This window comes from Phacochoerus africanus, chromosome 1 (genome assembly GCF_016906955.1).
Source record: "Phacochoerus africanus isolate WHEZ1 chromosome 1, ROS_Pafr_v1, whole genome shotgun sequence".
In the NCBI taxonomy this organism is placed as follows: domain Eukaryota; kingdom Metazoa; phylum Chordata; class Mammalia; order Artiodactyla; family Suidae; genus Phacochoerus; species Phacochoerus africanus.
This window is the reverse complement of record NC_062544.1, coordinates 119,668,735-119,696,633: the sequence shown is the minus strand read 5'-3', so window position 1 is coordinate 119,696,633 and position 27,899 is coordinate 119,668,735. Positions and strand designations below refer to the sequence as shown.

The 27,899-nt window shown below is 38.4% G+C and overlaps 1 protein-coding gene across 1 annotated transcript; it reads left to right on the top strand.

The window, feature by feature from the left end:
- The first annotated feature begins 989 nt into the window (after positions 1 to 989).
- On the top strand, positions 990 to 20,846 carry ARF4 (ADP ribosylation factor 4). Its single transcript, XM_047777522.1, has 6 exons — positions 990 to 1,392; positions 10,371 to 10,451; positions 10,914 to 11,023; positions 16,337 to 16,408; positions 17,961 to 18,086; positions 19,892 to 20,846. Exons 1-6 carry the CDS (start codon positions 1,326 to 1,328, stop codon positions 19,976 to 19,978), a joined length of 543 nt encoding a protein of 180 aa, XP_047633478.1. The 5' UTR covers positions 990 to 1,325; the 3' UTR covers positions 19,979 to 20,846.
- The last annotated feature ends 7,053 nt before the right edge of the window (positions 20,847 to 27,899 follow it).

The following is a 27,899-nucleotide window of genomic DNA, read 5'->3' as shown; positions in this document are numbered from 1 at the left end:
AATACTAAACGGCACCAACAGTATAGAAGAAACCCATAGGAGGTGGGGAGGTTGCTCTTTTATACATCTTTTTTGCAAATTGTATACCTCACTTTGGAAAACATTAAGATCTTTTTTTTTTCTTTTTTTTCTTTTGAGGGCTGCACGCACAGCATATGCAACTTCCCAGGCTAGGGGTGGAAATGGGAGCTGCAGCCGCGAGCCTCAGCCACAGCCACAGCAACGAACGCTGCAGCTCATGGTAACGCCAGACCACTTAGCAAGGCCAGGGATCCAACCTACATCCTCATGGATACGACCTGAGCTCGTTACAGCTGAGCCACAATGGGAACTTCTAAGATCATAAATATTTTTGAACTGAGGAGTCTTTCCACTTCAACATAAGGGATAAATCTTCCATGCTTGTTCTAGGAAAGATTAAAAAAAAAAAAAAAAAGCAAGCCCTTCAAATTGGCTCCTCTTTAAAAGCTGCAATAGTCTACAAAAAACTCTCGGAGCTCTCCTCCAGACATAGGATTAGGATTAGGTATCATCAGTGGGACCTGGCGGCAGGCTTTTAACAACTTATCTTCTGGGAAAACTGGGCCTGTCTTCACTCCTCCATTAGGGCAAGTGTCTGGTCCTGTGGGTGAAATATGTACCTCCGTGGCACCAGGAAATCTTTAGCGCGTTGCGTAGAAAAAGACGCCCAAAGGGCGAAAAGAACGGAGGCTTACTACCTAACCCACAATGCACAGCTCGCCTTTCCGGAATCAAGGAATACAACTTCCAGGATGCATTTCTCTAAGCAGAAACGTCTCTCCTCGAGTCTGATTGGAAGTGAAGAAGCGAGGCATTGTGGGATTGTATTTGTCGCCCAGTACACAGTGGCTCACAGGCCTCGCCTAGATCCAGGAGCCACGTCCGGGGGCTGACGCTGGCCAGAGGCGCACGTCAGCGAAGACGGCCAAATCCCTTTCGTGCGCAGGCGCAGTGGTTCGGGTAGCACCGGAAGCGCAGGGGGATGGGGCGGCGGTGACGCGATTCTGTCCGCGTTGGAGGGGCCGGGCCGCTGCCGAAGTCGCCGCGGCTGCCGCGTGACGTGGCACAGGCAAAGATTTAACGCCAGAGCCGGAGCTGCCCCGCCAGTCGTCCAGCAGGTCCTTGCCCCGCTAATTTCTGTCCCGGGGCTTCGTCCGACACGCCGGCTAGCGAGCTGTCCCTGCCGCGCTCTTTCTGCCTTAGCTCCTCTTCGCCCTCTGACTTTGCCAGGAGCGTGAAAGGAGAAGGCCCGGGGACGCCCCAAGCCCCTTTTGCTCCTGCCCATTGCAAGTGCCGTTACCGCCATGGGCCTCACCATCTCCTCCCTCTTCTCCCGCCTCTTCGGCAAGAAGCAGATGCGCATTTTGATGGGTGAGTTAGGGTCTGAGGGATGAGGCCAGGCCTCGGTGGGGCGGCCGGGTCTCTACGCTCTGGGCGGCCTTGGGGCCTGTTTTTTTTTCCCGTCTGCTGTAGTGGGGGAGGGGTGGGGGTCGGGAAGAATTCTTAAGGGGGAACAATGGGGCGAAGGATGGGCGGTCGCCCCGATCTGTCGGGGAGGCTGGAAAGGGGCCGCGGGCAAGGTTTCCTCCTGGGTTTAGTTTTCTCTCGATCCTACTGAAAGCCCGACGGAATTGGGCGGAGATGTGAGGTTAGCGAACTGTGGAATCTCGCAGAGCCCGGAAGATATTGGCGAGGCCCATTCTGAGAATGCGATCTGATTTTGCTCTTCCCCGGGTGTGGACAGCAGTTTAGCCTTCCTCCTCCCTCTTTCTGCCCCGTGTACACACTTTTCACCCTCCTTTGGTATGTGAGCGAGCGGTCGCCCGGAGCCGGCCGGTGCAGGAAGTGACCAGCCCCAGAACGGTGGCAGGCGAGCGAGCACCCAAGGTTTTAGTAGAGTCCGGAGTCCTCAGCGCTCACTTCGCTAAACTTTGCTTCGCTCTGAATTCTGCTTCACGTTTTTTTGTTTTTGTTTTTGTTTTTGTTTTCCTATTAATGTTCCTGAAAATTGAGTTTATCATGAATGTTTCTTTTAGCCACGCTCTTTGGTTTACTCTCTTTGATTTTCAGACCACGTAATTTTTGTCCAGCTGGTGAAGACTTAATGGAAAATAAATTAGAAACTAAATTCTTTTAAAGTGCTAACACATTTTCAGTGAGTGAACATAATGACGCTTAATTTTAGGGTCGCCTTGTTAAAGAATAATTATAAAGGTGTTTTTAAAAATCCTTAGGGAAAACGGGCTTTTTAAAAATTGCTTTTTAGGGTCCGATTTTTGCTCTGCTGAGGGAGAAGGGACTTGTCAGTCGAGTGATGTAAGCAACGTCTCCCCCATAGTACTATGAGTAGTCTCTACATCACAGCTAAGCTTTTTGCACCTGAGTAATGCTATAAGGCGCCCCTCTAACTTGTAACATTGAAATCTGTTGGTTTATTAGATTGTTTTCTAGAGAAGTTGGGGGGAGGTTTTACTTGAAAGTTTCCAAAGTAAAGTTCCGTAATATTTCAAGGTATTTGAAGATTGAGGGTATGCATATTTGGTTCTTTTTTCATTTTCCTCTTATTCCTGCTTCACAATCCATAAAACAAATGTTGATGATTCATTCACAAAGATTAATTCAAAATGTTTACTCTCTCATAGTTTGTCAGACTTCATTTATGAAAATGATAATTATTTTAGGAATGCAAGCATATTATTTAAGCTTTAAAAGTAATTGAAAATTGACAGTTTAAAAAAGGCTTTGAAGTCAGTGGGAGAACTTTGAACTGTGATAAATGAATTTCCAGCCTGTTCTGTTCGTGGAGTTGTAGTGTGTGTATTTGAAATGTAGTATGTAATGTTTTACTTAAGATTTATTGTAAATAAATTGCTGTTTTTCATTGTCTTAGTCTTTTGTGATGGCTGCAAGTTTCAGAGGGAGAAGAAAGGTAGAATAATGCTGTAAGCATTTTCCTATGTTTACTATATTAGGGGAGCATTTCTCCCCCTTACCCCCAGAAATAATGATTGAAAGAAAATGGAACAAGGAAAGTATTTAATTTTGTGCATTTGTGCAGGGAATAGAAATCATGATTTGAAATTATTCGTTCATATTAAATGTTGTATTACTCAGGTTTGCCATTCTTGTTTTGCACTTGAATTTGGGATAATTAGATTTCCTTGATTAAAAATGTAATAGTCACAAGGTCAACTTTTATGAACTCATCAAGTGCGGTATAACTGAATGGGGGATATGTATATGGATAGTGAAATAAATGACTTGGAAGTTTGATAATTCTTAGATTTTTGTATCTAGCTTTACAAATGATGGCATGAATAATTGATCACTCTTAATGTGTCTGCCCCATCCAAATATTAGAATTACCAATTAATGACTGTTTTTTCCATATTAATCTTCTTTGGCAGGCCTGTAGTCTTCCTTTTTCTTTCTATGGTTTATGTAAACTTCATACCTTCTTGAGTCTGTGGCATTTTCAGGTTTTAGCATTTTAAAGTGTTCTTGAAAGACAGCAGTTAGTTAATGTCTGATTTGCAGAATTACTGTGAAAGAGCTTTAAATTTTATTTGTACACATGCTGTCTCCCAAATCTAAGTATTTTAAAAAGGTGTTTGAAGTTGCAGCTTATAGTAAACTAATTAAAAAATTAAAAGTTGATAACCATCGAGTCTAAAATTATTTAAGCTATAGATTGATAGAAATTGTGTAGGTTTTTTTTTTTCCCCTCCGTTTTTCTTTTTGGGGCCGCACCTGTGGCATATGGAGGTTCCCAGGCCTAGGGGTCTAATCGGAGCTGTAGCTGCCGGCCACAGCCACAGCAGCTCTGACCCAAGCCACCTCTGTGACCTACACCGCAGCTCACGCTGGATTCCAATCCACTGATCAAGGCTAGGGAAGGAACCCGCAACCTCATAGTTACTAGTTGGATTCATCTCCGCTGTGCCAAAATGGGAACTCCTGTAGGTTTTTTAAAAAGGAGAAATTACTCATGTGAGTGATACTATTGAACCTAAATTGTAAGACCGCTGGTTTCCACCTTAGATTTCTCATGTAGCCCTTCATGGTCCTGTTTTAAGTCTAATCTCCATATTTTGACTATGATAAGATGTAATTTTAGTAAATGACTCCCCAGATTTTGTTTATTTTTGAATTGAAAACAGTATGTTCTGTAGAGGAATTACTCATTCTCTCTTTGAACTTGCAAGTTTGCTTGTTGAAAAGCTTAAAAAGTATTGCTTTCTAAAAGATTGCTAATACCAGTGTAGTTTTATGTTGTTTTACATGTGACTGTGGATTTTTGGGACCAGAGAGGTTCAGGAGGAAGGATCCTTTGCCAATTTGAAAAAAAAATTAACTGTGTGTGTGTGTGTGTGTGTGTGTGTATTTTCTTTTTTTTTTTTGGTCTTTTTGTTTTTAGGGCTGCCCTGGCGGCATGTGGAGGGTTCCAGGCTAGGGGTCAAATCAGAGCTGTTGCTGCTGGCCTACACCATAGTCACAGCAACACTGATCTGAGCCGCATGTGTGACTTCCACCACAGCTCATGGCAATGCCAGATCCTTAACCCACTGAGCAAGGCCAGGGATTGAACCTGTCCTCATGGATACTAACCGGGTTCGTTAACCCACTGACCCACGACAGGAACTCCAAATTCACAATATTTTAAAGTGAGTAGTGTTTCATACTCTTTCCCTAGCATATTTTATAAATGTACATATTACGTATTTTAAATTTTTGGCCTTGATTCTAAACATAATATGTCCTTTCTGTTAAATTTAGAAAACATGAAAAAGAATAGAGTGATAATTACTTAACAATTCCACCATTCCACTATTAATATTTGTTATATTTACTCTCAGCCTTTAAGAGGAGGCTTTTGTTTCTCCAAAAGTTGTCCTCGTGATGTATAGCTTTGTGTTCTTTTCGATTTGCTTTATTGTGACCATTTTCTCAGGTCATTAATTGAAAACATAATCGCCAGCCTTTTTTAAAAAAGGGAGGGGGTTTTTCTGATTAGTTTTGTGATAGAGGGAAACAATAGACAAAGCAAAAATCCCTAGCTTCATGCCATTGGAAGTTGGTATAGCCACTCTTTTAAGTGTGCACTCTTGCATTATTATGAAGTAAGACTAACAGAGACTGATAATTTGCTACTAATTAACACATTGATCAAAGTGCAGATATTCCTGATCTTTTGGGTAAAAGCAAAACCCAAGGTCATTATAATTTTGCTATATATCTAGTAGTGTCTTTTAAATTTTGTTGGTCAAACCTCTGAGAAATTAGCTAAAATATTAGGATACTGTGTGTCTACCAGAAAAACCTATGGGCAGATTATTTGAGAGCTCAGACATCAGACCTAGGATTTATTTTGTGTGTGTTTTTTTTAATTAAAAAAAATTGAGATGTAATTCACATAAGATTCATTTCTTTAAAGTGTACAATTCAGTGGTTTTTGTGTCTTCACAAAGTCCTGTAACTATTACCACTATCTTAATTCAAAAATACTTTCATCAGCCCAGAAAGAAACCACACGCACATTAGCTCTCACTCCCCTGCTCACCCTCCCTCTTGTAACCACTTTTCTGCTTTCTGTTCCTATTGGCGTGTTTATTCAGGATATTTCATACAATAGAATCATACAGTGTGTGGCGGTTAGTGTCTGGTTTCTTTCATTTAGCCTGTTTTCAAGTTTGATCTATGTTATAGCCTGTATCAGTACTTCATTCTTTTTTAATGCTGAATAGTAATTTCATTGTATGGATGTATATCACATTTTGTTTATCATTCATCAATTGATGGAAATGTAATTGTTAACAGTTTTTGGCTCTTATGAATTATGCTGCTATGAACATTCATGAAAAGTTTTTGTATGGGCGTATGTTTTTAATTCTCTTGTGTAAATAACCTAGGAACGGAATTGTTGTCAGATTATCGTTAACTATGTTTAACATATTGTGGAACTGACAGACTTTTTCAAAGCAGCTGTACCATTTTACATCCCCACAACTATGTATGAGGGGTCTAATTTCTCAAAAAGATCTAGGGTTTTAATATTATCTTATTTTGCTACTCCTGTGATTCTGGGGACATTTCTGAACCTCAGATTTTGCATCTCAAAAATGGAGAGTTACTGAGGGTTGAATTTAAAACAGTATGGAATCACCCCATATTGTGCTTGAAGCACAACAAGCATTCAGGTTTTAATTAAAGTTATTATGCAGTTGTATTTCAACCTTCCTTGTAGAAAATTTGAAAGATAAACAAAAACGTGAAGAAGGAAAATATCCTATCTGAAACTTTATCTGCTGAAAGTATGCTTTTTTCTTCAAGTTGAGATAATTAGAATCTAGCTTCTTTAACTTAAAATATAAGTATTTCTTGCTGCTATAATTTAGTAGACATACTTCTTAATGATTGGCAAAGATTTTGGGGGAAGTTTTGTTGCTTTTAATATTTTGGTCAAAGTGCATGTCTTGTCAAGGAGAACAGGTAATTCCAGTATATCTTTCGGAACAGAGACTTGTTTATGAGAGTGAGAGGGAGGGAAGGCATTACTGGACTGTACAGATTAGAGTCTTATCTTGGCTAGTTGAGAATTGGTTATGGTTCCATTTTGTGGAGAAATCTCATTGCCAAATATTGCAACATTAAGGAAATACATACTTAAGAAATCACTAAAGTGGCACAAAATTGTTAGACCAACATGTTTTTGAGTAAATAACCATATAATGAGTTAGGTGACGGTGTACACTAATTCGTGCATCTTAATTCTCACAGAAATATCTTTTTTAAGAAAAGTATCGGTTTGCATTTATATACTTTTGGGTGAAACTCAAAAGATGTTTTTGTAATTTTAGAATCTTGTATGTGGCTGTGAGCCATTTAACTGTTTTCTTAAAATTTTAAAAATATAAGTAAAAATCTTAAAAATAACATGGATGCTTAAAAACTTTATTATTGCATCATTTTTGTAAATACTTTATTTTTTTCAATAAAAATAAGTATATAAAACATTAAGGTTCTTGAGCAGTCATCTTGCTGGGTCTCCACTAGTCCGACTTTTTTTTTCTTGGCCACACCCCCCAGGTATGAAGGTTCCTGGGCCAGGAATCCAAGCTGCCCCATGGCAGCATCCCAGGCCACCGCTGTGACACCACACGATGCTTAACCCACTGAGCCACAACTAAACTTCGGTTAGAATTTTTTTATTACAACAAATACATATTGCTTTCATTAAAAAGAAAATAATTTCCCAAGTTTTAGATTTCCTGTATTAAAAAATGTTGGACTGGAGTTCTAACTGCTGTGATGTGGGTTTGATCCCTACCGCGGGAACTTTCATATCCTGTGGACGTGGCTGTTCCCCCCTCTAAATTTTAAAATTGTAAAGTGGAAGAATATTAAGTGTTAAATATTAAATTAGTTGCTAACCAGTAAATGCTAATATTTAGTTTATAATGAAGATAATTTAATCCAGTTAATTATTAAATAATAAATACTAAATATTATGTTAAAGTTTTATACCTGCATACCAGTAGGTATAAAACATTTATTTAAAGAAAAGTTGGATTACCTAGATGCTTTTGCATGACTTAAAATAGTTACATAATCACAGTTTGTCCTGGATTTCTTCTATTCCATGTCAATGTTTTTGGATTTACATTGTTTTAAAAATTGAGGTATGAGGTCCAGTTGGATTATCATTGAGGACTTGTGTAGTTCTCAAAACTTAACTCAGGTGTTTCTTTTTGTTTGTTTTTGACCATGCCTGTGGCATGTGGAAGTTCCTGGCCAGGGATTGAACCTGCCCCACAGCAGCAACCCAAGCTGCTTTAGTGACATTTCAGGATCCTTAATCCACTGTGTCACAGCAGGAACTCCCTTCTTTGTGTATTTTGTAGAGTTATGATTCTTGATCTTTTTGATACTGTTCCATACTTTAAAAATAAAACAGTTCTTATTAACAGTTGATTTTCCTTATGCCCATGAGTGAGGACTTCGGGGTGCTTACTTTGAGTAGTAAGTGTTAACAGTATTTTGGACAGAATAAACAAACTCAGTATAAAGAAGTGAGGAACAGGATTTGATTAGAGGATCCTCAGTCTCTAGAGAGAGCTTAAGGCTATGCTTTGTAGGATACACAGTAGAAAGGATTGTTATGTGAATAGGAGTTTGAATAGCCTACTGTAGCCTTTGGTTCTACTTTGGACTAAGAGATGAAAGTTAAAACTACTTGTAAGGAAAGTAAATTAGGTAAGTGAGGTGATTTCTGTATTTTTTTTTAAACTTAATTTTATGGGTTTTGTGTGCAAGTTACACTCTAAATACTGAAAAAGGCTATCCTTGCCTAAGTCAACATTCATTGAGTGATTTCAAAATCTGTGATAGCATAAATCTAGGATGGCCAACTGTGATATCCTTAGAACAATAGTACATCCAGTGAGGTTATTAGATATTGAACCTTCCATTTACGAAGGCTTTAGCGAACAATGTAGAGTATTCAGGTTTTCAGAGACTCATACTTAAACATTTAACTTGCTCTCTGTTATCACTACAGTAATAGTATGGATTTTTTCCCCCCAGAAACAAGCACATTCTTCTCTGCTTATATCTGCCTATCTCAAAGGGCTTTTTTTTCCCCCTGTGGCATGAGGAAGTTCCTGGGCCAGGGACCGAACCTTTGCACCACAGCAATGACAACAGCCACTGCAGTGGCAACACTGGACCCTTAACCTGCCCAGTCACAAGAGAACTCTTCAAAGTATTTCTTTTAATAATTTGAGCATTACTTATAATGGAGATGAGTGTGATAGAGCCTTTTTTTTTTTTTGGTCTTTTTGTTTTTAGAGCTGCACCTGCAGCATATGGAGGTTCCCAGGCTAGGGGTTGAATCAGAGCTACAGCTGCTGGCCTACACCATAGTCATAGCAACGCCAGATCCAACAGATCCAAGCCACATCTGCAGCCTATACCACAGCTGACAGCAATGCCGGATCCTTAACCCACTGAGCAAGGCCAGGGATCAAAGCTGCAACCTCATGGTTCCTAGTTGGATTCGTTTCCTCTGTGCCATGAAGGGGGAACTCCTTTTTTTTTTTTTTTTTTTTTCAATGGCTGCACCCATGGCAGGTGGAAGTTCCCAGGCCAGGGATCAAACCTGCACCATAGCGGCTCCAGTGGTTTTAACAGCAGGTCCTTAACCCACTGTACCACAAGGGAACTCCAATAGGGCCATTTTTACAACCCAAATTAAAGTCTTTTGTTCTCATTTCTGCACATTTGATGTTGAAATGGATTTAGGTAGGGATAAAATTGACTTCATCTTCCTCTTTTATATGCCACTCCTGTACCTGTGGCATATAGAACTTCCTGGGCCAGGGATCATATCTGAGCTGCAGCTGCAACCTGTGTGACAGCTGTGGCAATGTTAGATCCTTAACATGCTCTGGCACAGTGGGAACTCCTCCTATAATTTAAGGAGAGAAGGACATAGTTTTATATATATATATGTGTATGTGTGTAAAATTGTATTTTCCACTCGCATCAAGATCTAATTGCTTAAAATTTGCTTGTTATATAAGAGGAAACTGAATTTATGAATATTAAAGATAATTCTTTATTCATTTGTTTTTATGTGTTCTCTGATTCAGCTTCTAATTTATGTTTTTTAAAAATGGTAACAGTTCAGGAGTTGCCTTGTGGCACATCAGCTTAAAGATCTTGCATTGTCTCTGGTATGATGTGGGTTCTATCACTGGCTGGGAACTTCTGCATGTTGCAGGTGTGGCTGAAAAAAACAAAACAAAATGGTAGTGGAGTTCCCTTGTGGTGCAGTAGGTTAAGGATCTCGCTTTGTCACTGCAAGGGCTCGTGTCACTACTCTGATGTAGGTTTAATCCCCTAGCCCAGGAACATCCACATGCCATGGGCATGGCCAAAAAAAATGGTAGTAGTTCATAGAATTAATAAGGACTTAAATTGGAAGAGATCTTATATTTCCTGATCTGGTCCCTTTATTTTATAGCTAATTTCTTTGGCCTCAGTTTCCTAAAGTGATTTGTATAAAGTGAATCAACCCTTTTACAGCAAAGCAAATCTAGAGATTAGAGTATGAGTTAGCTAGATACTCTTTTTTCATAACTACTACATGCTGTCTCTCTAGGTCTAGAAAGAAAAGTGGAAAGGCTTTTGTAGGAAGTGTTGCCTTTGGGAATCAGAAGTGAGGTGATTTCATTTCTCATTTGTGCCTTGACCAGTCACCTTTTGCTTTCAAACTAAAATTTGTTGTAAAATTGTTTCTTAGTGTATGCTTTTGGTCTAGATTTAAAATCTATAATGTCTTTTTCTAGTTGGATTGGATGCTGCTGGCAAGACGACCATTCTGTATAAACTGAAGTTAGGGGAGATAGTCACCACCATTCCTACCATTGGTAAGAAAGTTTAAAGATGACTTTATGTCCTAATAATATATTATAAAGTGAAATAGAATCAAGTTTAATTTTGAAGCTTTTTTGTTTTAAGACTATTTTTTAATGGTAGTTTTTGGTTCACCAAAAAATTGAGAGGAACCTGCAGAGATTTTTCCTTATCTCCCTTCTCCCCCACCCCGTATAGCGTCCTCCATTATCAGTATCGCTCTATTGATGAACCTATATTGAACCTATATTGACACATCATAATCACACAAAGTCCATATACCTTAGGGTTGTTGTACGTTCTAAGGACTAGACAAATGTACAATGATATATATCCATCATTGTAACTGTCTTAGGGTTTTAAATTGATTGTCTGTTAGGACTTTAACAAAGCAATTCTGGGAGAATTCCATAAAAAAAGTGTTTATTTTCTGAATGACATTATACACAGTGATCTTCCTCTTTTTCTCTCTGTAGGTTTTAATGTGGAAACAGTAGAATATAAGAACATTTGTTTCACAGTATGGGATGTTGGTGGTCAAGATAAAATTAGGCCTCTCTGGAGGCATTACTTCCAAAATACCCAGGTAAGTAAGGAATGCTGTATGTTTTTATAACTTTTTTTTATATGTTTCATACTCTGTAAAGTTTATGTTAATATATACTGTTTACTTGAATATTGGTGTTTACTCTGAGTTGGCATTCTTCTTATCATTACTTCCATGTTCTTCAGTGAACTCTCCCATTCATGCTTCTGTAGACTAAATTACCTAGGCTGGAAGAGTTACATGGTCATCATAGTAATATTTTGAAGATAGTAATATTTGGTTCTTACGATTGAATTAGATGTCTCCTCAATAGTTCCATTGGTTTCATTCTTAGGTTAGAAAGAATGATTTGTATAATTTTGTGTCACTGTCATTTTTAATGAATGTAATACAATTAATAGACCCTCATTTAGTCCAGTTAAGTGTTAATTTATCAGAATACATTAAGAAAAAATATGTTAAAGTAGATCTGCTCTGTTGATCTGATCTGTAAGATATTTTTATATTATGTAGTATGTATTAACACTGGAAAGAAAGAGACATTCGTGATCCTGTAGAGCAGGAATTCTTAAATTTGGCTTCACATTAAAATCACTTGGGGAGTGGAGTTCTCTAGTGGAGCAGCAAGTTAAGAATTTGGTCCTGTGGGTCACTGCTGTGACATGGGTTCGATCCCTGGCCTGGGAGTTCCCATATTCCTTGGACAAGGCCAAAAAAAAAAAGAGCAATCTATAGATCCTTAAAGATTCATGAATGTGTTACTGAATTAGCTTGTTCAAAGACATGCACAAAATGTAAGTAAAAAAAGGAAGATGTGCACTACAATAGTTTTTGTATGGTTCTTCAGGAAAAGAGAGCTGTGCTCCACAGTGTTAACTCTAGAATCAAGGGGGAGGAAGTCTCAAGCAAAATATATCAAGAAAAATTCAAGGGTGACTTGATCAAATAAGAGAGTCTTAACAAAAAGGAAAGTAGAAACCATTCTTAAAGATATTCAAATATTAGAATTCTATGCTACAAAAGAAATGGAATTGGGAAGGATTTTTTTTTTTTTTGTCTTTTTAGGGCTGCACCCTCAGCATATGGAGGTTCCCAGGCTAGGGGTCTAATTGGAGCTGTAGCCACTGGCCTATGCCAGAGCCATAGCAACTCGGGATCCTAGCCATGTCTGCAACCTACACCACAGCTCACAGCAATACTGGCTCCTTAACCCACTGAGTGAGGCCAGGGATCAAATCCGCAACCTCATGGTTCCTAGTCAGATTTGTTTCTGCTGAGCCATGACAGGAACTCTGAAATTGGGAAGGAATTAGTTGAAGTAAGAATTTTCCAAAAACTTTCAAATAGGAAGGTATAAAACTTTCAACTGGAGAGAGGGCAGATTAATTTTATAGCTTTGTTATATTCTTATTATACTAAAATACATTTTTTAGTATACATACTGAAGTATTCTTCTTTCCACAACCCTGACCCCTAAAGTATTTTTAATCATTTGTCACTTTATCACAAACTGTCTTGTGCTACCAGTTATTTGTGTAGGTAGCCAGATTAAATCCACTGAGGGATTAATTCCTCAGTATAGCCATAGCACTGAGCTTGCCAGGGTACTGAATAATTATTTTAGACAATGGTCATTAAATGACATTTCTTTTGATGTAGCAGATTTCATCCCCGTTTCCTTTATCTGTATTGGAAATCATTTTCAACATCCTACCCTTTGATAAAAAATTTGGTGCTTTAGCGGAAAGAGAGCAAATTCAAATCTCAGCACTACTTATTAGTTATATAAATTATCTAATCCTTGACCATGCCTCTTCTATAGAAATAAGATACCACCAACTATATAAGCCTATTAAAGATTAAATGTAATCATATGGTATAAAAGAATCTAGCACTGTGTTTGGCATACCACAGGCATTTAATAAATGTCTTCTCCTTTCCCTCTTATCCCCAAAGCTACTCCTTTTTAGAACCTACTTCTCTAAGAGAGGTAATGCCTCAAAAAGGGATCTAATTTTATATGGACTACTAGCAATCCATTTTTATTGTTTTAAAATATAAATAACACTACCAGTCCTAAAGTAACATTATTAAGAGGGAGGATTATTTTAGAAATAAATTCTAAGTTATTTACTTCCTGGGACATCACAGAATCAAGAGTGTAGAAAAGCTAAGATTCTAAAGATAAGTCTGGCTACTATACTTACTTGTTTATAAACAGGAAAATAACTCAAATTCTGTAATGAAGGAAGAGAAATTTACTACAATAAACACTGTCCCAGATTGTTAATAAAAGTTTCTTTTTTTTTTTTTTTTTTGGCCTCAGTGAGTGTGCAGAGGCTTGATGTGGGATCTCAGTTCCCAGACCTGGCTGCAACAGTGAAAGTGCCGAGTCCTAACCATTAGACCACCAGGGAACTCTCTAGTTTCTTTTAAATATTATAGCTAAAAGAACTGATCAAGAATTCTGGAGGGAGTTCCCATTGTGGCTCAGCGGTAATGAATCCAACTAGTATCCATGAGGATGCGGGTTCGATCCCTGGCCCTGCTCAATGGGTTAGGGATCTGGTGCTGACAAGAGGTTGCAGATGCAGCTTGTATCTGGTGTTGCCGTGGCTGTCGTGTAGGCCGGCAGCTGCAGCTCTGGACCCCTAGCCTGGGAACTTCAATGCCGCAGGTGCAGCCCTAAAAAGCAAAAAAATAAAATAAGTAAAAAATAAAGTCAAAGAGAATGCTGGAAAAGAGCTTAGCTGTGATTACCTCAGGTAACCATAATGCTTTCTCTGGCAGCCTTGAGGTCCCTAGAAAGAAGTACTTGGACTTTTGATTCTAAGGTGGTCCATGGTGGCCAGGAATGGGTCAAGTTGCAAGTTAAAGTAAATTACAAAGCATTCTAAAGAAGTCTAGGGATAAGCCAATTCTTGATATTGGTCAAGAATTACAAGGCTTAGTATTAGCAAAGTTTTACTTCATACGTAAGTTTTTTTCAAAAGCACATTCTCTAAATGAAATGCCCTTGACTTAATTTAAAATAATCTAAAAGGTGAAATATAAAGGAGTACCAATTCGCCAGTTGGCCATATCCTAATTACTGAAGTTGGGTAATAGATATGTGGGTTTATTATGCTATTCTCTCTACGTTTGCGTATGTTTGAAAATTTCTATAATGAAGGTTTGGAGAACATGTAACTCATATCAAAACATCTTTTCTAATCATAGCCATATTACTGAACATGAATATTTTAATTTTTAAAAAAGTATGCTAAATAACTAAATAACTAAATAAATAAATAACATGACATGCTATTTAAACCTAGTTGTTCCAGCTACTCACCTAAGATATTCACTGCCACCCGGTGGTAGTAAATGTCATTTTTTTTTCTTTTTCTTTTTTTTTTTGCCTTTTCTAGGGCCGCTCCTGCTGCATATGGAGATTGCCAGGCTAGGAGTCTAATTGGAGCTGTAGCCACCGGCCTACGCCAGAGCCACAGCAACTCGGGATTCTAGCCACGTCTGCAACCTACACCACAGCTCACGGCAACACTGGCTCCTTAACCCACTGAGCAAGGCCAGGGATCGAACCCACAACCTCATGGTTCCTAGTTGGATTCGTTAACCACTCTGCCAAGATGGGAACTCCCTAGTAAATCTCACTCCTATACAGTGTTGTATGCAAGTTGATACTCAATGTTGTATACAATTTGTATACAAGTTGTACAATTGTATACAGTGTTGTATACAATGTTGTATAGTCTCACTTGTATACAGTATTGTATGCAAGTTGTGGGGCTGGAGACCAGGAATGACATCCACACATCTTTTTTTTTTTTTTTGTCTTTCGTCTTTTTTTGTTGTTGTTGTTGTTGCTATTTCTTGGGCCGCTCCCGCGGCATATGGAGGTTCCCAGGCTAGGGGTTGAATCGGAGCTGTAGCCACCGGCCTACGCCAGAGCCACAGCAACGCGGGATCCGAGCCGCGTCTGCAACCTTCACCACAGCTCACGGCAACGCCGGATCGTTAACCCACTGAGCAAGGGCAAGGGACCGAACCCGCAACCTCATGGTTCCTAGTCAGATTCGTTAACCACTGCGCCACGACGGGAACTCCGACATCCACACATCTTAAACATACAAAGTGCTTATATAACATCACACATTTAGAAAATTTTTTTTATCAATTCCAGTAGTAAACAAAAACTGATGAGATGGAGTTCTTATCTGACACAGCAGGTTAAGATCTGGCATTGTCACTGTAGCTGCTACATCTTGGGTTCCATCCCTGGCCCAGGAACTTCTGCATGCCAAAAAAATTGTTGAGAAACCTCTCATCGTAGTAGAAAATATCACAGAGTTGGAACCAAGTTAAATAGAAATGTGGAACAAGAACTGGCTCTACAGTCTTAAAGTCATTCCAAGCTTCGGTTTCCTCTTATGTAAGAGACTAGAGCCGTGGTTTCAAGAGGGATCAGTTTTGTCCCCAGAAAGTATTTTATAATACTTGAAGACATTTTTGATTGTTGTAACTGCATCTACATTGGGTGAGGGTGGGACTACTACTGGCAACTAGTTGCTGAACATCCTATAGTGCAAAGGAGAGCCCTCCGCTCATTCCCTAACAAAGAATCAACCAGCCCAAAATGTCAGCAGTGCTTCAGAACTCCCAAACCAGCAGAATTGGCACCACTACCTGTGAACTTTGCTAGAAATGAAGTATCACAGGCCTTACTCAGCAAGACCCCACTGAATTATCGGTATTTTAACAAATACCCAGGTGATTCACACGCATATATTAAACTTGAGAAACACTACTGATGCCTAGTTTATATCCTCAAGAGATTCCAATTCAAGTGGCTAGGAGTTATGGTTAGCACATTAAGATTTTTAAAACTCCCCAGGTGGTTTTTTATTTTTTTTTTGGCCTTGCCTGAGGAATGTGGAATTTACCAGGCCAAGGATCAAACCCATGCCATAGCAGTGATCCAAGCCATTGCACTGACAACATTGGATCCTTAACCCACTGAGCCGCAAGGGAGCTCTTGTTCTTTTTCCTTTTGTGCACACCTAGTAGTGTTTTATTGCTTCTGTTTAACTGCACTTACAACATTAAAAAGCAAAGGAAAGGGATTAAATTAAAATTTATTCTTGAAATAACATTAAGTTAATCACAAATAGTGCTCAAATCTGTTTTTAGTTTTTAATCTCCTGTTATTTTCTTCCTTTCTTTTTTTTTAATAAGACTTTTTCTTCCTAGTATTTAACTCTGGGTATTGTTTTGCTGCCTATATACTTAGGTTTCATATTTAGTGTGTGCTTTAAATTTAACTTATAATTTATTTAAACAATTTTTCTTTAGGGTCTTATTTTTGTGGTAGATAGCAACGATCGTGAAAGAATCCAGGAAGGAGCAGATGAGCTGCAGAAGATGGTGAGAATGTTTTAAAAATTTACCATTTCTAAGATGTGTTTCTCTGGGTGATAGCGGTAGTGTTAGTGGTTAGTACATTTGAACTGTAATTTGATTACAAAAATGAACTTTTTAGAACTAGAAGAACCTTGAGGAACTGTCACCATAGGTTATTAAGATTGCACATAAAAATCTATAGAACTTTTTAAAAAACTCATGGAAGAGTAGCTAGCCACTTCAGTAAGTTAGGAGAAAGGCCCACTTTGTAGAATGCTCTGTGAATGATTTTGATACACATCTCTGGTTGAGGATGTCTGCTTTAGTCTAGTCTTATTTTCTAGAAATAAAATCTCTAGTTTTGAAGCTTTTTTGACCTAGGAATCCTGGTTCAAATCCCTTGTTCTCAGTGTCATTGGGTTCAGTTTTTTTCTATATCGTACCTGTAATATATACTTCAAAATATTTTGTAATGGCAACCATGATAAAAAATTCCACCTAAGGGATGTGGCATTTTGGTTGATTGTGTCATTTTGGCCTTGCCATATATTGGATTAATATTTTCATATATTGATAAAAATACTGGGGGGGGGGAATTGTTGAGGAACTTTGCTAGAGGAACCTTGTCATGGTTTCATATTTGTAATCATAAAATGTTTACTGGAGTATTCTCATTTATTGCTCCTAAGACTAGAGTTTGTAAAACCATTGTGCCAGTGTATATGTAATGAGTGTTTTTTGTTCTCAGTTAAATATTTCCCCTTTATTCTGCTCTTTTTTTGTAAATAACTTTATTGAGATATTCACATACCATGACTTCACTCATTTGAAATGTACAAGTCACTGGTTTCTAGTATACAAAATTGTACAGTCATTACCACAATTGAATTTTAGAACATTTTCATCACCTCCAAAAAGAAATCTTAAAACTATTAGCATATGTTCTCCATTCCTTCCACCCACTCCACTCCCCACACTCCCAGTTGACAGCCACTAATTCACTATACATTTGCCTGTTCTGGACATTGATTTAAGTGGACTCAAACAATGTATGGTCTTTTGTTACCTTTTTAAATTTTGTCACTTTTCACATAGCATAGGTTTCCTAGTGTTGTGTCATGTTTCAGTATTTCATTCTTAGCAGCTTCTGCTCTTGATGCTATTCTTGAATTTTTTGTGATACTTCTAATGCCTTAATCACTATTGTTACTCCACTGTTGTTTGGTCCAGCTGTCTGGAAAGGAAAAGGTCCAAAAAGAGTCATCATCTAAATACGTTTACTACTAAGTACCATACTGTTCTGCCATAAATGTTTATTCCCATGTATGTTTCTTATCCTTGCCAGTCCTGACGCTCCATGAATGATCATGAAGGCTGATTTACCTTAACACTGTGTCGATGATTGGCTTGAAAAACAGTTTTGCTTTACTTGAAGGTGTACTATTGGTTTGATATTTAATAATGTATTTAATGTTGAATAAATTACATATATATAGGAAGAGAGTAGTCTACCTAGTGTGTTAAAATAATTGAATTGCAGCTTGGTAGTTGTTAAAGTCTTGGCTTTTATTTGCAGCTTCAGGAAGATGAGTTGCAAGATGCAGTGTTGCTGCTTTTTGCAAACAAACAGGATTTGCCAAATGCTATGGCCATTAGCGAAATGACAGATAAATTAGGTCTTCAGTCTCTTCGTAACAGAACAGTAAGTATTTGGAGGTTCATATTAACCTGCTGTCTATTAGAATTATTAGAATAATTGTTTAAGGTAGTATTTAATTTAAACATTTGTTAATTGTCCCCTTTGAAAGAGATAAGGAGCACATCATTTAAAAAACTATAATAATGGAGTTTTGCTTATGTAAACATGAGCTCTTTCAGACTTAATTTCAAACCTTTGTAAATGTTGTGTTCACCTTTCAAGTATGTTGGTATCTTCTCCATTTTTAAAACTTTTTAATATGTATCCTTCAAGGATCCAAAGGTTTTAAGTATCTTTATTTCATTTGACTTTTGTTAACTTTATCCTCAAAATGATTAGTATGGATAAAAATGTAGAAAATTGTGCTGTATGAGAATTGTAATATATAAAGATTATTGATATTTTTAATTTAAATTTTATGTATATAACTGCAGCAAATATTTTATAATTTGGCTTTCTTATTAAAAATTTCACTGACTAGTAACCATGGGGTTGCGGGTTCAATCCCTGGCCTTGCTCAGTGGGTTAAGGATCTGGTGTTGCCATGAGCTGTGGTGTAGGTCTCAGATATGGCTTAGATCCACCATTGCTGTGGCTGTGGCATAGGCTGGCACCTGTAGTTCCTATTTGACCCCCTAGCCTGGAACTCACATATGGTGCAGGTGCGGTCTTAAAAAGCAAACAAACAAATAAATCAATATTTAACAGCTATATTTTAGGTAATATTTTGTACTCTTTGTGTGTTCACACCAAAAGCTTGTGGAGACCTATAATGATAGTAAAAAAGTTTTGAATTTAAAACTTAAAACAATATTTACTTGCTCTCTAATAGCTTATCTTTTTAGATCAGTATTTAAATATTGGCAAAATATAGTTATACTGTTTCCATATTTAAAGATGGTATCATAAACTAGTATTGTGGCTTGTGCTTCACAATAGTTTTCTTATTACCTTGTCAACAAGGCAAATACTGTGATGTGGCAATAACTGTATAGAGAGTAGAAATTTTGGGGGTGCTTGACACTGAAGATAGTGAAACTTTCCAGAAAAGCTTTCCTCTAAAATACCAGCAATCTCTGCTCTTTCAAAATTTTGTCTCTTATACTCTGAACTTAATTTTATGAGAAACAAGATGGTTATAAGGACCAGGTGAGTAGTTTATTAGTTACTCATCTTCTCATGAATGTTCTTTTTCAGATTAATTAGCAGATAGTTGGTTAAATGTAGTGAATTCGATAGCAATAGCTAGCCTTTTTTTTTTTTTTTTTTGCTTTTTTAGGGCCGTACCGGTGGCATACAGAGGTTCCTAGGCTACGGGTCGCATCAGAGCTGTAGCTGACAGCCTACGCCACAGCAACACCAGATCCGAGGCACTTCTGTGACCCACACCACAAAGCCCACGGTAATGCTGGATATTTAATCCACTGAGTGAGGCCAGGGGTTGAACCCTCGTCCTCATGGATACTAGCCAGGTTCGTTACTGCTGAGCCATGATGGGAACTCTGGTAGCAGTGGCTTTAAATATAAGAGGAGTTTTTTGAGAAGCAAGAGGTAGGAGAATAGTCCCAATCTATACAGTTATTGAGATCATTAAATATGTATTTGATCACTTGAAAGATATAATACTTTAACACATTTACAACTTTATTCCCATGGCTTTATGTATTGTTTCCTTTTTTTCATATGCATTTATGGTACCTCCTGCCTAAGTAATATCCCTGAAAGATAATTTTCTGAGTAAGAAATTTTAAATACTGGTTATGCATAGTCTTATGTTAATCAAGTGTTTTCTTGTCCTCTCTTTACAGTGGTATGTTCAAGCCACTTGTGCTACACAAGGAACTGGTCTGTATGAGGGACTTGACTGGCTGTCAAATGAGCTTTCAAAACGTTAAATGAAACTGGATGTCTAACCAAGGACATGTTTGATAGAATTGGTCTAGGCTTGTTACAACAAAATTAGTTTGCATCTTGGTTATTAAAGAGTATCTGGGACTGGTTTGGGCAGAATATTACAATGTTTAAACTTATTTTGTTGCCAATTATTGTTTACCAAGTATAATGTTGCTGTTAAGCAAAGTATGCTTGGTTTTAAAGAAATTCTCCTTAACTTGGGAAAAAAGTGTCCTCTTTTAATTTTACTTCCCTTAAGCCTAAATGCCTGGACATAGTGTGACACCTTTAAATAAATCCATTTTGAATGTTTTTTTGAGCCCACAACAAATAATGTTTTAAAGTTATCCCCTTGCTACTTTACTGATACCTTTATCATTCCTGGGACAGTCTGCTGATTTAAAAAAAATGTAGCATTCCATTTGTATTTATTTTTCTCCCTTGCCAAAAAGATTTTTTAATACTGCTTGTACAAGCCAGGGAATGCTCCAAAACACTATTCAGATCTCTTGCACTGAGGAACTTATATTTTCCCCTCATTATTGACTCCTGGCTTCCATCAGCCAAGCTTACCTTGGTGTGGTTTGGATTTGATAGCTAATTAGTTTTATGCTAGTTGCAAAGAGTTCTTATTGAGATGATTTTTAATACTCAGCAGATTGTCTTTCTTTATATTGTATCTTTTTTATGTTGCATGTTGCTTTTGGTATCAGCCTTTTTGCCCAGTATATGATAGTTCTGCTGATGTTTTACTGTTTATTGATAAACATATCTTCATTAAGAGTTTTTGGAAAACTCATCCAACTCAATGAATAAGTTTTCTTCATAACCCATTTGGAATTATTCCTAATAAAATTATAAAACATGTAATGGTATGTGTTTTTCTTGCGTCTTGAAGATGTTCGAAATGGAATTTCTTGTTAGGAAAGTTGATTGGCCTACATAACATGCTGTGAATAACAATGCAGATCCCAGTGAGTTTATTAATTGTTTGAATTGGAAATAAAATATGGGTTGTTATCATGTGTAACAGTAGGGAGCAACTTAAAAAATTTAGTTTTCTTTGATAAAATACCATTTTGACACTATATTTTTCTAAAGTCAGATCAGAGGTAAAAAGCTGTAATAAAATAAACTGCCCCCAAGGTATGTATGCGTTTGTTTCATAGCTAACATTAGTTTTAAAAAAATTTGTGTTGTTTGCATGACAAACTGTATAGACGTTGTGGTGCTGCTCTCCTATGTAGGAGAACAAAGGTCACAAACACTTCTCTCTCTTTTTTTTTTTTTCTTGCTTTTTAGGGCAGCACCTGCTTCCTATGGAAGTTCCTAGGCTAAGCGTCCAATTGGAGCTGCAGCTGCTGGCCTACACCACAGCCACAGCAATGCAGGATCTGACCCGTGTTTGTTATCTGCACCAGAGCTCATGGCAATGTTGGATCCCCAACCCACTGATCGAGGCTAGGGATTGAACCCCCATCCTCATAGATACTAGTCGGATTTGTTTCCACTGTGCCACAATGGGGACTCCCACACTTTTCTTTTTTAGCTTCACACATTTCAGAACTTCTGCAGAAAGTGACTAGTTCTTTTTCATAAGGTAAGAAAGGTATATACCTCATAAACTATATTATTAGTATGCAACTTGGTGACCTTATGAGTAACTTAGTTTTTGTATATATAATCTAATGTTTAATGTATTTTATGAGCTTTGCTTTTTTAATGATTATTAATGGCTTGTTCAGATAAATTTATGGATTATAATATTTTCAAAACCAAATACATGCTTGTAAAATAATGTTTTGTTTTTTGGCTGCGCCCATGGCCTGCAGAAATTCTGAGGCCAGGGATCAAACCTGAGCCACAGCAGCAACCCAAGTCACAGCCTTGACAATGATGGATCCTTAACCCAACTGAGCGAGGCCAGGGATGGAACCTGTATCCTCATGGATACTAGTTGGGTTTTATTTTACTGTTGAGCCACCACAGAAAGTCAATGTGTATTTTTGAATTGTAAGGGGGGAAAAAAAAAGCAATCACGTATCTGGAATCTAATGTATGGCACAAATGAAACTTTCCACAGGAAAGAAACTCATGGACTTGGAGAATAGACTTGTGGTTGCCAAGGGGGAGGGGCAAGGGAGTGGGATGGACTGTGAGTCTGGGGTTAATAGATACTAACTATTGCATTTGGAATAGATAAGCAATAAGATCCTCCTGTGTAGCACAGGGAACTATCTAGTCATTTGTGATGGAACATGAAGGAGGATAATTTGAGAAAAAAAAAAGTAAGTATGTATGACTGGGTCACTTTGCTGTACAGTAGAGATTGACAGAACACCATAAATCGACTATAATGGAAAAAATAATCAAAATAAACTATTGGACAGAGTGAAAGAGAATTAGAATTAAGTGGTTGGTGATTGTCAAACAGGTTACTGGGATAAAGTATGTGCTAAATTTGTGTCATTTGATGTAAGTGCAACTTTTCTTGCCCACCAGATGAATTCTTCTTCCCTCCAAATAAGAAATGTCTCATTTATTGGATAAAACTAACATAGGGTAGATAGTATGTGTGGTTTTATGGGGTTCAACTAGGAGATATACAACTTCAGTAGGTTCAATGTTAGAACCATAGTTAATTACCACTGTTGTGTTAATTAAAAAAAAAACTAAACCAGCCAAGTCAAAGATGTTCTCATGAATTCTGAGATGGAATAAAGAGAATCCATATAATCTTTCAACATATCGCAACTCTTTACTACCATTGCTGGAAATGACTGCTTTAAGAAACTAAAATTGGGAGTTCCCACTGTAGTGCACCAGGATTGGTGGCCTTTTGCGAGTACTGGGACACATTGGGTTGGGGAACTGGCATTGCTGCAGGTGTGGCTTAGGCCAAAGTTGCTGCTCAGATCCCTGGCCTGGGAACTCCATATACCCCAGGGGCAGCTGAAAAGGGAAAAGGGGGGAAAAAAAACTAAGATTGCTTTATTTTTGCTAATTGGGTTAGAGATTTGCAAGGTCCTTTTGTTTTTGTTTTTGTTTTAAAGGAAAACATTAACTCGAGAATTTGCCATGTTTTTCGTCCAAAGAAACTACTCTTTTTTAGCCTTGGGTGGTGGTAGATTTCATTTGTTAGGTTAAATTGAGAAGTTCCATTTTTTTCAAGTAGAATTGAATAAATGCTTTGAGGTAAAGTATAAATCCAGTTAATCCCCAGAATGCATTTCCTCTTGTTTTAACATTCTTTGCAAATAATTCAAACTTAAAAAATCACTGTTACTGTCCTCTATTTGGTTGACATGATCAGTACTCTTGTGAATACTTGACACTATAAAGACTTATTCAAGTGTTTGCAAATGTTAATCTTGGTAGTGTTCAGTAAGAGGTGACCTCTCCTATTATACGGCCCAGCTGATTATACCCATAAATTTAAAAGTATTCTTTCAGATATTAAGTATGTTAACAAACTGAAGAGGAATTGTGGTTCCTTTAAAGGCTGACTAGCAGCATCAGAGTTGAGGATAGAACCATTATCTGTTTTCTATCCCTCTGTCAATTAGGCTTTTTGTTTTGTCTTGCCCATAATGTTCCCCGTTGTCTTTTGTCTTATCACTTAGCTTCTTTTCTGTGGTAATCTTGATATTTTATTACATAATTATTTCCATGGATTTCACACCTCTTTGCCTTATATATTGTTTAGAAAATAAAACTTGGACTTCTCGGTAGCACAGAGAATGAAGGATCCAGCATTGTCACTGCTGTGGCACAGGTTTGATCCCTGGCCCAGGAAATTTTGCGTTCCATGGGCACCCCCCCAAAAGAATTAAATATTAAAAAAATAAAAATGAAAATAAAACTTAAGTGAGATGTTTGTCTTCATTTTCTAGAGTATCAGCATCTCATTTGCTGAGACTTCATTTTCTTTAGTATATGTACAGCTTACATAGTAATAATTTTAGTTTATTGGGATCAAACTTAAAATCCATGGGATAACAGTGATGTTCTCTATTTTTGTGTGTGTTTTTAGGGCCGCACTTAGGGCATATGGAAGCTTCCAGGCTAGGGGTAGAATTGGAGCTGCAGCTGTTGGCCTATGCCGTAGGTGCAGCAGCATGGGATCCGAGCCTCATCTTTGACCTACACCACAGCTCATGGCAACACTGGATCCCTGACCCACTGAACGAGGCCCAGGGATCGAACCTGCATCTTCACGGATACTAGTTCAGGTTCGTTACAGCTGTGCCACAATGGGAACTCCTCACTTTCATTTCTGCTATTCCTGATTTGCATCCTCTTTGAGTCTGGCTAGAGGCCTATCAATTTCTTTCTTTTTTCTTTTTTTTTTTTGTCTTTTTGCCTTTTTCTAGGGCCACTTCCACGGCATATGGAGGTTCCCAGGCTAGGGGTCTAATCGGAGCTGTAGCTGCAGGCCTACGCCAGAGCCACAAGCAACATGGGATCTGAGCCGAGTCTGCAACATACACCACAGCTCATGGCAATGCCAGATCCTTAACCCACTGAGCAAGGCCGGGGATCAAACCTGCAACCTCATGGTTCCTAGTCAGATTCGTTAACCACTGTGCCACGACGGGAACTCCCAATTTCATTCATCTTTTCAAAGAACTGGCTTTTGGTTTAGTTGATTTTCTCTGTTGGATTTCTTGCTTGGATTTCGTGTGTGTGGCTTGTTTTTTATTTCTTTGGCATGCAGAAGTTGCAGGCCAGGGATCAAACCTGTGCCACAGTAGTGACAATGCCAGATTCTTTACTTGCTGAGCCACCAAGGACTCTAGATTTCTTGTTTGGTTTTTTGCTTTTTAGGGCTGCACCTGTGGCATAAGGGTGTTCCCAGGCTAGGGGTTGAATTGGAGCCGTAGCAGCCAGCCACAGCCACAGCAACACAGGATCCAACCCCCATCTGCAACCTACACCACAGCTCACAGCAACGCCAGATCCTTAATCCACTGAGCGAGGCCAGGGATCGAACCCACAACCTCATGGTTCCTAGTCGGATTCGTTTCTGCTGTGCCACGATGGGAACTCCTCCCTGGAATTTTAAACTCTCGATTGTGCACATTGAGCCTCCAGCACTCCTCAGTTACAGTTTAAGTTTCCTTACCCTGGAACTGGTTCCCACAGAGGTTTCCACACCTGTAAGTTGTGATTCTTTGCCTTCACCTGTTGGTATCTCACAATTTTTGTGGGCACCAGTTTGCCCTGTGATATTTATTTTATGGATCTAAGAATAGCTGTTAATTTTTTAGTTTGTTTAGTTTTTTACTCGTTAGGACAGGGTGGCAACTTCCAAGCTTCTTAAATGCTGGACCAGAAACCAGAAGTCCTAGGTCAAACTTTCTCAAATGTGGAATTTCTGGCTTTTGGTCATGGAGATGAAAGTGACTTCTGACTTGTCATTGAAAACAAGTACTGGAGTTCCTGCCGTGGTGTAGTGGAAACGAATCTGACTAGGAACCATGAGGTTGTGGGTTCAATCCTTGGCCCCACTCAGTGGGTTAAAGATCCAGCGTTGCCGTGAGCTGTGGTGTAGGTGGCAGACGTGCCTTGGATCTGATGTTGCTGTGGCTCTGGCGTAGGCTGGTGGCTACAGCTCCGATTAGACCCCTAGCCTGGGAACCTCCATATGGTGTGGGTACGGCCCTAAAAGGACAAAGAGACAAAAACAAACAAACAAAAAAAACAAGTTCTTATGTTTCCTGGTGGCGTTGGATAGATGTTTCACTAATTAAGTGTTACCAACTTTGGTGACTTAATAAAGATTTGAGCAGTAAAGAGCAAACGGTTGGTATACCTGCAAGGACATTATCTGAAATTCTAGTATAGGGGAAAATTAATAGGTTTTGGAGTCTGATTATCTATTCAGAAGGCTCAATTCTGCAAAAGTGGTTAAACAGTTGACCTTTACCAAAGATCAGCAAACTTAGGATAGTATTGGCACACTGATAACTCTTCCCCAAGTGACACTATCAGCTTAATTTTAAGAAACATTAGGAAGGAAATACTACCTTTCTCATTAAATCAATCTTAATATTTTAAAGGCTACATTAATGTAGACATGGAGTTGATGTAACTTAGCTCTAAAATTTATTTTTGAAAATTCTTTAAGTGCAAACATATATATATATATATATATATATATATATATATATATATATATATATACATATTTTTTTTTAACAGCTGCACCTGCAGCATATGGAAGTTCCCAGGCTAGTAGTTGAACTGGAGCTGCAGTTGCTGCCCACGCTACAGCAATGCCGAATCTGAGCCACATCTGTGAACTGTGTGGCAGCTTTGGCAACACCTGATTCTTAACCCACTGAATGAGGCCAGGTATTGGACCCATATCCTCATGAAGACTCTGCTGGGTTATGAGCCACATCAGGAACTCCTCAAACCACAACAAGAACTCCTCAAACGTATTCTTGATAAATTTCTTTTAGCATATGCATTGTGACATTGCATTCAAGTGCTTAACCTAAAGGAAGTAACCACTACTGCAAAGTTGGCTGCTTTTGTTTCTTACCGTGTTACTTCTGGACAAATAGCCCTTAGTCTTAGAATTATTTCCACAGACTGTATAACATGTTTAATGATTATATTTTAGTAGCAAAGATTGTGAGAAATCAATACCAAAAGTGATCATCTGGACTCAGGTAAAGAAAAATTAAGGTAGCTATATGAGTTAGTAGATGTCTGCGAGGTTCTGTGTGTTTTAAAGGACAGGAGTGTCAAATGCCTATTGGCCTTGTTCAAGAAGGGATTTCTGTACTGTTCTCATGGTATGCTTTCAATTACAACAAGCATCTAAGTACAGCTGGTGTTGTGGGGCCTAGCATCACCATCTGCAAGGCAGGGGTTTCGCTCTGAGGAACTGACCAGTAATTGCAGGTTCTTATTTTAGGCCGGATTGAGTGCCATTTACTAACAGGGATAGATGAAGCACAGACTGAGCAAGTTTTGCCTCCTGGATAGCCCTGAAGAGGTGAGGTGTGATTTGGTTTTTGCTTTGTTTTTTTTTAAAGAAAGGTGCTCAACAATTGAGAATCAACTCAGTTTTTAAAACTGGGCTCCAGGAGTTCCCATCGTGGCTCAGTGGTTAACGAATCTGACTAGGAACTATGAGGTTGCGGGTTTGATCCTCTGCCTTGCTCAGTGGGTTAAGGATCAGTGTTGCCATGAGCTGTGGTGTAGGTCGCAGATTCGGCTTGGATCCTGCATTGCTGCGGCCTTGGTGTAGGTCAGCGGCTACAGCTCCGATTAGACTCCTAACCTGGGAACCTCCACATGCCATGGGAGCGGCCCTAGAAAAGGCAAAAAAAGACAAAACTGGGCTCCAAAGATAAATTTCCCCATCAGGGAAATGCAAATCAAAACCACAATGAAATGCTATTAACACTAGGTTAGCTATAATTTAAAATGATAAAGTGTTAGTGATGGTGTGGAGAAATCAGAACCCTCATTGGTGTGAATGCAAAATGGTGCATCTACCTCAGGTAACAGTTTGGCAGTTCCTCAAAAGGTTCAGTGTTGTCCATATGATGAAGCAATCTCACTCCTAGATATATGCCCAAGAGAAATGAAAACAGGTCTACTCAAAAACTTGAACACAAATATACAGCATTGTTTATAGAAGCCAAGAAGTGGAAGCAATCTAAATGTCCATTAACTGATGAATAGTTAAAATGTGGTATGTCCATACAATGGAACATTATTCATCATAAAAAGGAATGAAGTACTGATGAATATTACAACATGGAAAAACCTTGAAAACATACTAAGTGAAGCCAGTCACAAAAGATTATAACTATTATTCTGTCTATATGAAATGTCTGGAATAGGCAAATCCATAGAGACAAAAAGTAAGTGCTTGTCAGGAGTCAAGAGGAGGTGGGTTGG

Coding starts and splice junctions, on each gene's coding strand:
- ARF4 (XM_047777522.1), top strand. CDS start 1,326: ATGGGCCTCACCATCTCCTCCCTCTTCTCCCGCCTCTTCGGCAAGAAG. Junction 11,024..16,336: donor ATTACTTCCAAAATACCCAG/GTAAGTAAGGAA, acceptor ATTTTTCTTTAG/GGTCTTATTTTTGTGGTAGA. Junction 16,409..17,960: donor CAGATGAGCTGCAGAAGATG/GTGAGAATGTTT, acceptor TTTTATTTGCAG/CTTCAGGAAGATGAGTTGCA.